Source organism: Chaetomium fimeti (assembly GCF_033439085.1).
Source record: "Chaetomium fimeti strain CBS 168.71 chromosome Unknown B0H64scaffold_2, whole genome shotgun sequence".
Taxonomy (NCBI): domain Eukaryota; kingdom Fungi; phylum Ascomycota; class Sordariomycetes; order Sordariales; family Chaetomiaceae; genus Chaetomium; species Chaetomium fimeti.
The window spans coordinates 920,590-934,692 of NW_026944330.1; the positions used below are offsets into that span (position 1 = coordinate 920,590).

General features: G+C 58.4%; 5 protein-coding genes across 5 annotated transcripts; 2 read left to right on the forward strand and 3 right to left on the reverse strand.

Annotated features, from left to right (window-relative positions):
• Positions 1 to 335: 335 nt before the first annotated feature.
• Positions 336 to 1,955, reverse strand: B0H64DRAFT_429637 (uncharacterized protein). The gene is made up of 2 exons (XM_062805904.1): positions 1,420 to 1,955; positions 336 to 1,297 (listed from the first exon to the last, which is right to left on the reverse strand). Exons 1-2 carry the CDS (start codon positions 1,892 to 1,894, stop codon positions 465 to 467), a joined length of 1,308 nt encoding a protein of 435 aa, XP_062661929.1. The 5' UTR covers positions 1,895 to 1,955; the 3' UTR covers positions 336 to 464.
• Positions 1,956 to 2,520: 565 nt separating this feature from the next.
• On the reverse strand, positions 2,521 to 6,559 carry B0H64DRAFT_74598 (uncharacterized protein). Its single transcript, XM_062808701.1, has 2 exons — positions 6,033 to 6,559; positions 2,521 to 5,964 (listed from the first exon to the last, which is right to left on the reverse strand). Exons 1-2 carry the CDS (start codon positions 6,245 to 6,247, stop codon positions 2,664 to 2,666), a joined length of 3,516 nt encoding a protein of 1,171 aa, XP_062661930.1. The 5' UTR covers positions 6,248 to 6,559; the 3' UTR covers positions 2,521 to 2,663.
• A 1,221-nt stretch (positions 6,560 to 7,780) lies between these two features.
• On the forward strand, positions 7,781 to 10,148 carry B0H64DRAFT_74616 (uncharacterized protein). Its single transcript, XM_062808702.1, has 5 exons — positions 7,781 to 8,502; positions 8,567 to 8,988; positions 9,052 to 9,810; positions 9,879 to 9,937; positions 9,997 to 10,148. Exons 1-5 carry the CDS (start codon positions 8,052 to 8,054, stop codon positions 10,115 to 10,117), a joined length of 1,812 nt encoding a protein of 603 aa, XP_062661931.1. The 5' UTR covers positions 7,781 to 8,051; the 3' UTR covers positions 10,118 to 10,148.
• A 684-nt stretch (positions 10,149 to 10,832) lies between these two features.
• On the reverse strand, positions 10,833 to 12,993 carry B0H64DRAFT_385060 (uncharacterized protein). The gene has a single exon (XM_062803046.1). The coding sequence runs from the start codon at positions 12,917 to 12,919 to the stop codon at positions 10,970 to 10,972; it is 1,950 nt and encodes a 649-aa protein (XP_062661932.1). The 5' UTR covers positions 12,920 to 12,993; the 3' UTR covers positions 10,833 to 10,969.
• B0H64DRAFT_385061 (uncharacterized protein) lies at positions 12,981 to 13,967 on the forward strand. The gene has a single exon (XM_062803047.1). The coding sequence runs from the start codon at positions 13,268 to 13,270 to the stop codon at positions 13,628 to 13,630; it is 363 nt and encodes a 120-aa protein (XP_062661933.1). The 5' UTR covers positions 12,981 to 13,267; the 3' UTR covers positions 13,631 to 13,967.
• Positions 13,968 to 14,103: the final 136 nt, after the last annotated feature.

Here is a 14,103-nt window from a genome sequence, read left to right on the forward strand (position 1 = left end):
GGGTTTACAAAGCCACGCGGATACATTTCCATGGGTTGCCAAAACTGGCTGGTCGAGGATTTTCTTTAGGGTGCCCAACTCGGGGGCTGCACTCCCTTTCTTCGGCTTCACTTTCATTATTTCCTACACTTTATCATACATATACCCATGCCCCTGTTTATTCAAGGTATAGCTTACAAATATCAGCCTTACTTACATACATCTGCGCGTGCCTCAAGTGACCGTAAACTAAGTGGCTGTTTGAGCTTGGTTTGAGTGAATGATGGGCTGAGGAGGATCTAAGGGAGGGAGATCTAATGGCGGAAGGGAATGGCCCAACAAGACACTGATCTGCTCGGGAATACACCTGGATCTTTTTACGCGATATGCAGACATGCTAGGCGCGCACACAAGTCGCAGTTACATGGTTATATTACAGTCACCCACATCTACTTCAACACCCACAAGTAGGTAGGTAGGTCGACTCAGCCGCTCTTGGAAGACGCCGTCCCCGTCCCGGAAACAAGCAGCACGGCACTCCCCAGCTGGCGCCTCAGGTCCTCCTTCTCCACGTCATGCGTGTCCTCGACCTCCCCCCATTTCGTCGTCTGCCACTCCACCTCCAGACTGACCGCCCTCGCGGCCTCCTCCACGCCGAACCGCTCGCGGCCCTCGGCGGCGGCCGCCTTCACCGCCGCCGCCGCGCTCGCCTGCGCCTGCCCCCCCTCCTCGCTCCACTCCACCACCAGCCGCGCCGCCGCCACCAGGCTCTTGCCCGCCAGCGTCGCCCGCTCCAGGCCCGCCAGCTCGAAGGGCGACAGCGACATGATCCACCCCTGCACCACCTCGCGCGTGCCGGGCGCTTGGGACCGCGGGAGGAGGGACGCGCCGTCGAGGACGGGGACGATTTGCTGCCCCGGCCAGACGTGGGTCGTCAGGAAGGAGACGGTGGATTGGTAGGCTTGGTCCTGTTTTTCGCGGAGGGTGGGGCCGTCGGGTTCGCCGGCCGGGTTGGTGGGCGGGGGGGCGAGGCAGAGCAGGGAGTCGGTGTCGAGGTAGCGGAGGAGGGAGGTTGTTATTTCGGTGCGGAGGGTTGTGTCTGTGGGGGGGAGGTCGGAGGCGGCGATGTCGAGGGCGCGGCAGGTTAGGGATGTGAGGGGGATGAGGTGCTGTTTGGTGGCCTGTTGTGCGGAGGTGAGGTTGTCCCATTCCAGGGCGATCGCGTGGGCGAGGTGGGGTTTGGTGGGGGGGAGGCGGATGATGGTCTTGGTGGTTGGGTGGCGGAGCGGGCGGGCGTCGAGGTGGATTTCGAGGGAGCCTTTTGGAGGGGGGTGGTTAGTTGGATGTTTAAGGGGGTAGAGTAGTGGGAAAGGGCGGGGAGGAAGCGGGAGGGAGATGGAGGGAGAAGGGAGGGGAGGCAACGGAGAAGGGGGGATGTACCGTCAACCTCCTTCACATGCACATCCTTCCAGAACCGTCGCTTCAGCACACCAGCAGGCTTAGTTGCCCCAACCCCATGGTCCTGCTGGTGCTGTTGTTGCTGCTGGTGCTCCTTGCGCATGGCCTTGATGTCGCCCGCCTGCCGTAGCATCTCGGCCTGGCGCTTCCGCCTCGCCAGCCGCTCGTTCCGCACCTCGTCCGCAAATTCCGCGCTTGGTTGAGGTGGCTCTGGCGGCGGGCCCGTCCCGTATACCGGAACCACCTTGGCTGGTTGAGCCGGGTTGGCGTGTATTGAACGGGCGGCGGCGGCGGTGGTGAATCGTGTGCTGCTGCCCCGAGCTGCTAATGCGACGGGGCGCAGCGGGAGGAGGCATAATCGTGTTGCGGGCGCCATGTTGAACCCTTGGGACGGTAGTGGGGATACCGGGGGTAAGGAGTTGGGTATCGGGTATGCACACCGTGGAATTGGGTACATGCGCTGAAAGGATCGCTGGGTATTAATCACGGTCGCGGTACTTCTGACAAGAGAAACATTTTCTAACTCTGCAAAAAGACTCGGCTCGGCTCTTGCCGTGAGCAGGGGTTCTGTTTGGAGAATGGCGCTAGCAAGGGGGAGCTTGGCTGGAAATTCACCGATTGGAGGGCAGTGAAAGATGACATCACTTGAGTGTGCTCGAACTGGAGATCTGGACCCCTGGAAGTCACTTCGCTGTGTTTGACGTTTGGTATTATTGTATTGCTTGATGAGAGATTGTTACCAGACACAGTGCCAATGCCTTAGTCTCTTCGCTTTGATATCCCACTCTACAAAACATCTATCTTCTCCACGAACTATGCCATTGCCAGTGATACTCGGTCTTGCTGTCACCAACATCAAGATCCCAACCCAATTCCTCTCCTTGAACAACAGAACCCTGCTACAAGAGCAGAAAACAATCTTCAAAAGTCCCATCCACTAAATAAAGGATAGCAAAGGCATGCTCGCGAAACTACTCCTTAACAGAATCTCCAGATATGTATCATTCTATCCCCCAAACCACCAAATACAATACAAATGCTATGAATATCCCATTCGCCTCGCCAAAACATACACCAACTCCCCCTAAAACCCGCGGTTACTGGGCCAGGCATGCCCAACAAATCCGTCTAAATCATAGCCCAAGAATAAACACCCACATCACACCCACACCCAAGATATCTGTCACGGTAAACCCCACTACCACCTAACAACTCAGCTAGCTAAACTAATAAGGCGGCCTCGTAACCCCCCCGAACCCCTCCTGCCCCCCCTCCTCCCCGACATGCGCATCAATCCCCTTCAGCAACGCATTCAGATCCATAACCGGCAGCTTCTCGTCATCCTGCACCGACGACGCCCACGAGCTCGACAGCGCGCGGTGCTCGCCGCCTCCACCTCCACCTCCAATGCCACCCCCAAGACCACTACCAAGTCCACCACCCCTGCTCTTGACGCTGCGCTTCGACGTCGACGGCCGCGGCACCGTGGCCTGGGCGCCGCGGTCCTGCGCCTGCGCCTGCGCACTGTTTGAGTGTGACGGCGCGCGCGCGGCGCCGCCGGGGATCAGGCTCATGGGGATGGGCGGGACGGGCGGGACGGCGTCATCGCCGCCGTCGGTGCTGCCGACGTCGTTGCCGTCGTCGTCTGGGGTGGGGTGGGAGTTGAGCGGGCCGCCAGCCGAGAGCGAGCCCTTGCGGTCGCGCGAGACGGGCCGCTGCTGCTGGGTGTGGTCGGGGGACTGGTGCTGGTCGGCGATGGCGCCGGGGAGGGTGGCCGGGTTGAAGGACAGCTCGCTCGGGGTCATGTCGTAGCTGACGAGGCTGTCGCTGCTGGAGTCGTCGTGTTGGAAGGTGGGGCCGTGCATGGTCGGCGGCGGCTGGAGGTGGCCTGATAGGACGAGCTTGAGCTGCTCGACTGAGGTGACTTGTTCCTTGGCGTCGTCGTTGCTGGCGGGCGTTGGCGAGTGTCCGCTGCGGAGGCTTGATTTGCGCATTGCGTCGCCCATTGGCGAAGTTGACGGGCGGAGGTTCGTTCCGCTGCCGTGCGGTGACGACCTGTCCGGCCTGAGGCTGTGTCCGTTCGCTGCCAATCCGCCGTTCGCGTTCAGGCGGTTGGTCCCGGTCGTTCCCGACCGAGACCCATTGAGGGATGCGGATTTGCTGGCCGTTTGCACGGCTGCAAGGACGGCCTCGCGGCTCCATTCGCTAAGCATCTGCTCACGGATATGATCAGGCACCTCATGCTCCGTTTCGATGCTCGGGATGGCGCTCGTCGTCGTGCCCAGGATCGGGTGCGAGAAGCTGCGGCCGGGACTAGCTGCCGGGCTTTGCGGCGGCGAGATGGTCTGCTGTTGATACGCCGTGCACACACACTCCACAAGCCCCAGTCGCTCATCGAAGGGGAGAAGGGCCTCCGACTCGATTTCGTCGGAGGGCAGTCTCGGCTGACGCTGGACCGTCCCAGGCGTCCCCACCAAGTCAAGAAGGGGAACCGGTAGGCTGACGCCCTCGACCCAGAAGTTCTTGCTGCGGCGCCGGACGATCTCATTGTGAACTGCCCGCCCTATAACAGTCCCATCAAAATCGAACTTCTCCGTGAGCATCCAAAAGTATCCGTGCACCAAACTGCCCAACTGGACTTTGTGGACCGGGGTCTCGGCATCCTGGATGTCCTCCTGCAGCCTGAAGATCATAGGCAAGCCGTACCGAACGGCGTTCACGCCAAGTTTATCCACGAGCTTCGCTAGCAAAACGTGGAGAAGCAAGATATCGGTCTCATAGTCGATATACTGGATGGCGTTGTCGTAGATAGCCAGGTGGAGGAGCTGCAAAAAGTGTGACCGGGGAGTCTTGACGGGCTTCTCGCGGGCCGAGGCACTAGATACGGCCCGCTTCGCAAGCGCGGCGCCCTGCAGCTCCCGGGTCTTGAGCATGGGCCGAGCCGTCTCGTCTCTGGCTTTCGAATCGGCGCTCGTTGTCTCGCGGTCCAACCATGTCATCACGGCGTCTGCATAGGCCTTCCGGACGAGACCGTCTTGGTCCTTCAGCAGCCACTGGGTACCATCCCAGATCTGGATTGGGACGTGGCTTCTTGACAGGCCGAGGTTCCCGCTCATCTTGGTACGCGGGTTGGCCACAAGGAGAACCGACTTGATGGCTCTCAGCGCGGCAATTTTGGCCACGGTAAGGGCGAATAAAGAATCGGCGTGATGCTCGTCGCCAAGAGCATTCACAGATGATTTAGGGGTGTCGGTCTTCTCTCCGTGGGGCGAACCAGAGGTACTGTTCGACCGCGAGGGCCTCAGCTTTTGCAGGATGGTAGAAATCATGTCGGAAATCTGGTCGGCATAGTAGACGTGCGTGGCCAGGTCGCCGATGCATTCCTGCAGCCGATACAAAACATTTTTGCGTTCAGCCACAGCCTGCTCCGCCTTGTCGGTGTACTGAAGGCCGGATTGCGCGCGGGGATCGGGTTCCCCAGGGAGATGCGGCTCACTCCTCATGCTGTTCGGGTCCCCCGGCATTTGCACCAGCTTCCGAATGTGGGCAATGAGCTGGACCAGGACATCCATCACGCTGAGACCGATCAGGTTGATATCGGATCGCAGGAGCGCACCAATCATGGCTGCTAGAACGACGTGTTGCTGCAGCGAATCGTCCGTCAGGGGTTGCTCGGCGAGCGAATCCATCGCTGTGACGAGGATGGTGAAGCGGTCGGCGACGGGAGCCCATCGGGCGGCCAGGAGGAACATCTTGACAGCCCAGCCGCTGTCCCTTCCGTCCGAATCTGTTTTGACGACCTCCTCCTGCTGGCTCACGCGCTCCTGGATAAATTTGAGGAGCGCAACGGTGGCAGCATGGACCTGCGACCGGTTTGTAGCAACAAAGAGTTGTCTCAGGCATTCCATCGCCAACACCCCGGTGTCCTCCTCCGCCAGCTTGTCCATGTCCACGGCAGTGTCGGCGAGCGCGATGGGGTTCGTGTTGGACTCGCTCTCGGCCGTCTGCACCGTCGCAACGCTAGTCCGTCTCCGCAATAGCGTACCGCCGAGTTTCTCTCCCATCTCGGCCCGCTGGTGCAAGACGTCCAGGAAATCTTCGTTATCTGTCCATAGGTTTTCCAATATCATGGGAACAGCCAAATCGTACTGCTGAGTCGTGACGGAGGAGAGGGTCTCGGACGAGGCAACGCTCTTGATGGCCTTCAGACCCGTGTTTCTCCAGCGAAGGGCAATGGGCTTGCTAGGCTCAAGTTTCCCGGCGAAGGCGCGCGTCGAGGCGAGAGAAGCGTACTGCTGGACAACGTACAGGTACTGGCGCAAGTAGGCCTGGTCGGCCAGGAGGGAGGTCGGGTCATGGTGGGTACAGAAGGCTTCAAAGGTCGGAATGGACGACTCCACCATGGTGATGTCGCGGGACTTGAGAATCTGTTCGAGTATCTGGAGAACACATGATGCGAAGAGCGGGAGGTCCTTGGGCGTCTTTTCGATCAGGGCCGTGAGTATCTGCAGTGTGACCTGCACGTTCCTAACGAGTCGCAAAGTTAGCCGGGGTTTGTTCTACGGTGGCCATCTCAGATCCCAGGAGTTGCATACCCTATCCGCTGGCGCCAGACATCGCTAGCCGTCTTCTTCTCGAGGAAGCTGCCAACTTTCTGAATCTTGGACCGTCGGGACTGGGCGTAGAACAGTAGGTAGCTGAGTTCGCTGGAGTTTGGCTTGACATCGACGGCACCCTTGGCAGTCCGCGGATAGCATTTCAGGACAAGGACCTGGTGCTTGGGACGACACTTTTGCTGAATGGCGTTCATGGTGGTCGAGGTAGATGTGCTCAATTACGTAGGTAGGTAGGTAAGGTAGCGTCGTCGGGTCGTGTGCCGAGGCTTCGTCTAGGGGATGCACGTTTCGGGAACCACGGGATTACAAGGCTGCAAATGTGACAGTTCGTAGTTATCCCCTGGATTCTGCGTCCCAACGCGAAGGGTTCGGTGTCATGGGTGCCCCTTTGTGAAGAAGGTGGTTCGGTGCCAACAAAAAATGTCCTGGGAGAAATTGCGGCGTGAGACCTGGCATTGGCCTTTGGCCTAGGCTGACAGGGGGAGGGGGGATGTGCGTAATTAATGGCTTGTGGCAGGCTTGGCATGTGGCTTCAGGAGAGAGACCCGCCGAGTGCGATAAATACCAGGAACATCTGATACCGTGCAATACTTACGCTTTGGTATGGACATTTACCAGGCGAGAACCTTGAATCCTCATACTTCCATGTACATACACCACACAAAAATAAACGAAAAAGAGGGGGGAAAAAGAAAGAAGAGAAGCCGGTGATTATTGTATAACCAAGACGGTATCACCAAATTCTACACTTGCAATCTCCGGGTAGGATCTCCATGCATGTTGTCTGGTCTGCTGCTACGAAGGGGTGTATTTCGGTAGTATACGTAAGTCGAGGCCAGGACTGCTGACTCCGCCTGGTGACCATTGTGACGATGATGTGTCAATTTCGAAAAAATGGGTAAACGCCAATAAACTGTAACTAACGAATGTGGGGGGCCGAAACCGTCGCTGAGTTGCGCAGTTGCACATGCGGCGGCGTGTGAGACTCTGCGACCAACTGCTTGCGGCGTCAACTTCAGCTTGATAATGCGGTTTGTGAGAGCAGAGGCCAACTGCGCGGCCCTGTTTCGTTTGTCATTCCAGCCCGATGGTTTATTCATGCAAGCAGCTTCAACACCAGGAGGTCTGAGCGCTCCCCCGGGTCTCCCGGTTCCCCGCTTGTCCCCGAGTTCAGATGCACGGCACCGCGGGTCCGGAGATGCCTCGAAATCCACCGGTACGACTCCACATAGAGTTGAATCGCCCAATCAAACCATCCTGCGTGCTTTTCCGACCCAACTCGCCGGTTGGACAGATGCGATGACGACGACAAGGCAGAACAGAGACGACACACGGTCAAAATGAGCGGAGCTCGCCGGGCGGCTTCCCTAATTGCCGTAATTCGTAAAGACGGGCAGGGCTGTGGAAGACGCACACGCCTCCTCGGACACGCAACATCTTCATTCAATCCCCGCATCGACGACAATGAAAAGATGTCAAACTCGGTCCGCCAAGACGCCTACCGTATCCGTCGGAAAGGGACGACCAAGGCGAGTTGGCCGCGCCCTATGAGATCGCTGGTAGCAACTGAATGCGGCAAGTCAAGTGGATGGCTCTGTTCCTGGCGGGGCCGGCGTCGAGATCCACCGGATGACAGACGCGTTGCTGAGAGTCCCTGGGCTGAGGGATGTGGGTCCGCAGCTTGCTTAAACTGTCCAACGGGATGCGTTTGCGATCAATACGGTCGATCCTCGCGTCGTGGGCATGCCATAGCGTTGCAATCCCAGCCATGGAGCCTTCTCGATGTGCGTAACCACCTACCAGGTATCATGGAAATATATAACGAGACTGGCGTCGTCTGGGGGAGGAAGGAAAAGAGGAGACAATCAGTAGATCCTTCAAGCATCGTGCCTTCCTCACCCCGCCTCTTCACAGTTTGATTACCAGGTTCCAGGTCGTACTTGGCCACTTAAACTCCTCTTCTCTCTTTTCCCTTCCTTCCCTTTCTCCTTCCTCACCATGTTTCCAACGTGTGGTCGTCTCGTCTCTGCTCTCCAGCTTGCCTCCTCGGTTCTCGCTGTGACCGCTGGACTAACCCCCTCTCTCGAATCGAGACACGAAGACGGCACTCCTTCCTGCAAAGCTGTCCCCGGAACACCGTCCTGGCCGCCGACCCGAGACTGGGACCGCCTCAATGAGTCCCTTGCCGGAAGACTGCTGCAACCAACTCCTCCAGGAGCTGTCTGCCATCCCGGACAAGGATCCTACAACGTCACAGAGTGCGAAGCCGTCCGCAAAGGATGGTCAACCTACGAGTTCCACCAAGCCGACCCCATCTCAGTCGACTGGAATAATTGGACCAACGACACATGCCTTCCATTCGAGGGTAGTCCATGCAGCGGTCAAGGATATCCTGTCTTCGTTGTAAATGCTACAGAGCCACGCCACGTTCAGCTCGGCGTCCAGTTTGGTGAGACAACACGGGCTTACAACCCCTATTCCGCTGCCGGCACTAATCTTGGTTATTTACATAGCTAAACAACACAACGTCAGGCTCGTCATCAAGAGCTCTGGTCATGACTACATCGGCCGCTCAGTGGCTCCCAACTCGCTCTCCATCTGGACGCATCATATGAAAGACATCAAGACCCATGATTCATTCCGCCCAAAGGGTTGTAAAACCACCATCAAGAGCACCGCCGTCACCGTCGGTGCCGGTACTCAGATGTGGGATCTGTACAGCGCCCTCGACCTCCTGAACCAAACGGCCGTGGGAGGTGGCGGGAAAACAGTTTCGGTGGGCGGCTATGTCACGGGTGCTGGCCACGGTCTGCTAGCACCGAGTAATGGCCTCGCCGCAGACCAGGTTCTCGAAATGGAAGTAGTGATGCCGAATGGCAAGTTCGTAACCGCAAACGAGTGCCAGAACCAAGACCTCTTCTGGGCCATGCGCGGTGTAAGTGACGTCCATCCCACTCTCTCGGAACCCACCCATAGCTGACCCTTTAACCTTGACAAGGGCGGCGGCTCGACCTTCGGCGTCATGACCTCCGTTACAATGAAAACTTTCCCAACCCCCAAGCTCGAGTCCGCAACCGCTATCATCGCCACCCCGCAGATCAACGACACTCGCCCCATCTTCGATATGGTTGCCTACGTCCTCAGCCAGCTCCCGTCGCTAGGCGACCAAGGGCTGTCGGGCTACTCCTACATATTCCGCCAGTTTGCCAACCCTTTCGACGGCGGCAACACCACCATAGGCGGCCTCGTCTTCAGCGGCGTGCTACAGGACTCCTCACCCGAGGAGCTGCGCGAGCTATGGGACCCCATATTTGCGCACGTCAAAGCCACCTGGCCAGACTTGTTCATGACTAGCTATTACCAGCCCAAATCGTTCCCGTCCTTCCTCGGTTGGTACTCGGAAAACTACGATACTACCCCGGCCGGCGAAAACAGCGTTCTCGGCTCGAGGCTGCTTGACCGGGAAGCACTGACCAAGGACCTGACCGGTCTCTCGGAGGCATTCGAGCGCTTCACCGACGGCGAGGTTTCGACGGCTTATTTGATCTCTGGGAAGGGCGTGCACAATGCGAAGCCGAGGGGCTGCAGCGGAAACGCGGTGCTGCCGGCATGGCGGAAGGCCTACATCCACGCGACCTTTGGCGTCTCGTTCGATCCACTTGACCCTGCCGCCGCTACGGCCGCGGAGGCGCGGATTCAGAAGCGTGTGGCGGCGCTGAGGGAGCTGGCGCCCAACATGGGCGCGTACGTGAACGAGGTATGTCTGCAGTGCCCTACCCCCCCTTGCTCAGACCAAACCATACTAACACACCCACCCACCCATAGGCGGATTACCGCGAACCGAACTGGCAAAAGGAATTCTGGGGTTCGAACTACCAGCGACTGTACGCATCCCCTGTTCCCAATCGCCGTGACCTTTGCTAACTAACCTGCCCCGAAACAGCGCCTCGATCAAGCGGGCCGTCGACCCCGATGACGTATTCTGGTGCACTCCCTGCGTCGGCAACGAGCGCTGGGAGCAGGTGGACGACCGTCTGTGCCGCGTGGAGGACGGGGACCTGTAGATGTAGGGTGCTGTCGTTCCTAGTTCCGAGTAGAGCCGCCGTAGACCGTTTCTCTTTGCGTCTAATGTTTAGTTATTCTTATCATTTTTCTTCCCCCCCACGCTTCGAGAGAGAGCCACCGAGGATTATATTTGGTTGTAGATAGATAGAAAAGCGCTGCAACACTGCTACCACTATCTAAACTGGCGAGGGAGAGTGAGCACGCAAGTAGTCCGTTTTTAAACGCACACATCGACTCACTCACTCGCATAGACATAAACGATACAGGAGTTGGGATAAACCAAGCATCCGGTTACCATTAACTACTTCGCCATATCCCAGGCTCTAGTCATATCTAACGTAACCCAATGTCTCCTCACTCCAGCAAAATGCATTCAAACCCCCGGTAGCAGCTCCCACCCTCAATCCAGTATCACGCCAGCACTCCAATACTATGCCAGCCTTCGGAATCACCACCATCCCAGCTCGGAGCCCATCCCACACCAACACCTTCTCTCACGCTCACTCTCACTCCCAACTCCTCACATCACCCACCAACCATCACACAAAAGCAGCCCTTTCATCTCCCCGCTCCCCACCCCCCAAAACCTCCGCAATTCCCCTCCTCCGACCAGCACCCCCCACAGCCTGATGCCCTCCAGACCCAGACCCTGACGCCGACCCAGCCCCTAACCCCGACCCAGAAACACCACCACCACCACCACCATCACCACCACCCCTCACACCAATCCCACCCGTGAAGCCCAGCCCGCCAAACTGCCTCTGCACAGCCTCGCTCAACCCGGGACTCGACAGCACCGACGCAGTGGGACTCGCCAGAAACTTGTTGCCCAACGCGTCCTGACCATAACCCTAAATATGGCCCTGGCCCTGACCCTGAGACCCGAGACTCCCCCGCACAATCCGCAGCGGCTCCGGCCGCATCTTGCTCCTAGGCGGTATCGGCGGCGGCGGCGGGGCGCGGGTGGGGCTCTCGTTCTCGATTCGGAATCGATTGGTGTTGGTGGTGTTGTTGTTGTTGTTGCCCGGTTCCGAGCCGTGGCCGTGGCTGTGGTAGATGCTGAATGTAGGCGGGGTGAGATGCTTGCTGACTGAGATGGCGTGGCGCAGTGGGGAGCGGTTGGTGATGATATTGGGTTGGACGGGGACTTGGCCGAGGGGCGTTGCTGTTGAGGTTGGGGCTGTTGTGAGTGTTGTGAATGGGGATGGTGATGATGATGATGTGATTTCCCGGGCGGGTTTCTGGGTCGGGGTGGAATCGGAGACGGCGTCTGTGTCGTCGTCGTCATCGATTTGGGCCTGTTCACGGACGTGGCCGCGGAGAGATGGGAAGCGGTTGGCGGTGATGGCGTGGAACTTCTGGGACATGGTTGGTAGGGCGTATTCTGCATGAGATGATGGCCTAGTTGGGGATGGGGTGGGCTCGAGTTTGTCCACGTTGGCTGACAGCCAGGTCTTCCAGTCGACTGAGCTAGCTGCTGAAGTCTCGCGATGCGCCCCAGGGCAATACATGGCTGGTGTATTTGCGGCGCTGTTCCCACTTCCTCCCTTTGAGCCGCGGTCACCCTCATCCGAGGAGTAGACACTCTCGGAGTAAGCAAGGTCCTTGGCCGAATCGGAGTCGGTCTCGGGGACGTTGCCACCGTCACTCCCGTGGTGAACCTGGGTCCCTGTGTCCGAGTCCTGATCAAAGACCGAACACTGCTGGGCCCAGGCATTTTGCTCCTCCTGCATCGACCTTCTAAGCGCGCGGCGGTAAGGGCTTCCCTTCCTGAAGAGATGTGATGCCGGACTACCAGCAACACTCGAGTGCCAGTCTGGACGAGCGTTCCCCTGAGTAAATATGTCATTGCTGTCCACTTCCGGCTCTCCTTGTAGCCCCTTGTGGATACTTGCGACCTCGGTGGCGGCGGATGCCGGTCTCTCGACTTCTTGATCCCATGAGCCGGACTTGCGAGACAAGCTCGCTCTCTTTGAACATCGTGTTGGCGTATGTATGTCGCGGGACGCTGCCGGGTACTTGCGGTCTGGGATGACAGGCTTAATCGTGTCTGGTGTCTCATTCGAATGTTCCTCGGCATCCTCGCCAGCCGAAGCCGGACGTTCTAACCCGGCATTTTGTGCGGTCTGACTGTCTGTGGTCTTCATGCGCTTTACGAGGGCCGAATAAATCCGTTGGCTATCCACCATCGGACCGGCAGCAACGGGACTTTCGGCAGCGTGGGCAGGGGGTTGGAACATCCCCGAACCGAGTACGCGTCTCCGGATGGAGGGTGATGGGGCATGTGCGCCATTCTCCCTAATAACGGAGAGGCGCTGCTTCTCCCATTCCCTCCATTGTTGCTGCTCCTGGCTCGTGAGTGTGCTCGGCCCGGAGTGCGCCCAGCTCGTCAGTGACGAGCCCTCTGATACCTTGCGATCCCGCTCGCTCTTCAGGCTCTCCATGCTTGCTTTGCTGGAATGAGCAAGCCCCGATGGCACCACTCGGAGGGTGGACACCCTTGCTGGAGTACTATGGATGAGTCCGTCATCTTCATCCATAGTTGATTTGGCGTCGGTATCCGAAGTACGTATGGGTGTTACATGAGTTCGTTGGGCCTCGATGTGTTGGCAGGGAATTAGGCCTGCCCCGTCTTCAGATTTGGCACCAGAAAACAAGCCCTTTAGCTTGATCCTGAGTGACCGAGAAACTCTCCGGGCCTTCAGCCTTAGTGTATTTGACTGTTCCGTGTAGCTATGAGGGTTAGAACTTGTTTCTCCTTGATCTTCCGTGAAGCTGCTGCCGCGGAGAGTCTTGTGCATTTTTGAGCCGGATTGGTGGCTTAAGGAACCAAAGAATATGGAGGACCTGTGCCTGAGACGTGGCGTGCTTTGCTCGGTAATCGACGATGCATTTTCCGGGACGCCAGATAAGCTAGAGGGGGTTGGGTCCAACGAAGTCCTATCCCGGCTTGAGCTAAATCTAGATTGAGACCGCCGGCTGCTCAGGAAGCTCATTGACTTGGGAGTTCTCAGAGCCGGGGTCCCATCGTGCGAGGGCTTGACGTCGCTGGGGTCTGAGCGGAAGAATCTGCGGGATGCCGATGCAGGAGGTGCTTTGGACCTGAGAGACTTGCTGCCCGGAGAATCGGTGAACATGGACCTGGACCTATGAAGACGGCGGTACGAGGACGGGGCAGAAGCTATGTCGTCTTGGGGGGTATAGTACTCTTCGGCGGAGGCGAGGGCATTCAGGTAACCTGCGGCGATATGAGGCAGGGGAACCGGGGGTGGTGCTCTGCTGGGGGGACTGGGCGCCTTTGCGTTTCGATCCTCGTTGGTGTCTTGACTGTTTATTTCACGGCCCTCGCCTGTGTCTCCCGAGCCGCGATTCATGTCCTTGGAGTTGCGGGAGGCATGTGCTCCTCGACTAGCCGCCTGGGTCGAGCATGGCCCCATAAAACGAACGCTCTGACGACGACGGAGGTCTTGTGCATCATCCCGACTACGGCCCTCTTGGCTAGCAGCGGTTGACCCGGACAGCGGGCGTTGGGGAGACGGTTGGGGGGGTCATGGGGAACAGTGGTATTTCGGCCATGGTCCGATTTTGGGCTCTCGTACAGGCCTCCTAGGCCGCAATATGAGCATCCCGGTGTGCCTGCACGGGGTCGAGGTGCTCGAGAATGACCCCTTGTGTCGCCGACGAGGTAGACTTGTGGCGTTTGAGGTCCGGCTTAGGCTTGAGGCTGCGCCGACGCAGCATCGAAACGGTCGAACGAGGTGTGTCTGCGTGACGGTGCAGTTGCACCGAGACAGCAGTTCGGTAACAGTCGTCAAGGGAAAGGGACTAATCAACAGTAAAGCTGTGTAGCTAACCCTATGCCGAGGGAAATGAGATGCCCGGGTTGGAGTGGCACAGAATTCGCGACGGGCGACGACGATGCGAGTCACTGGGCACTGACCAAGGATGAGAGAGCGAAGCAAGGGGAAGGAGTAACTAGGAGGGG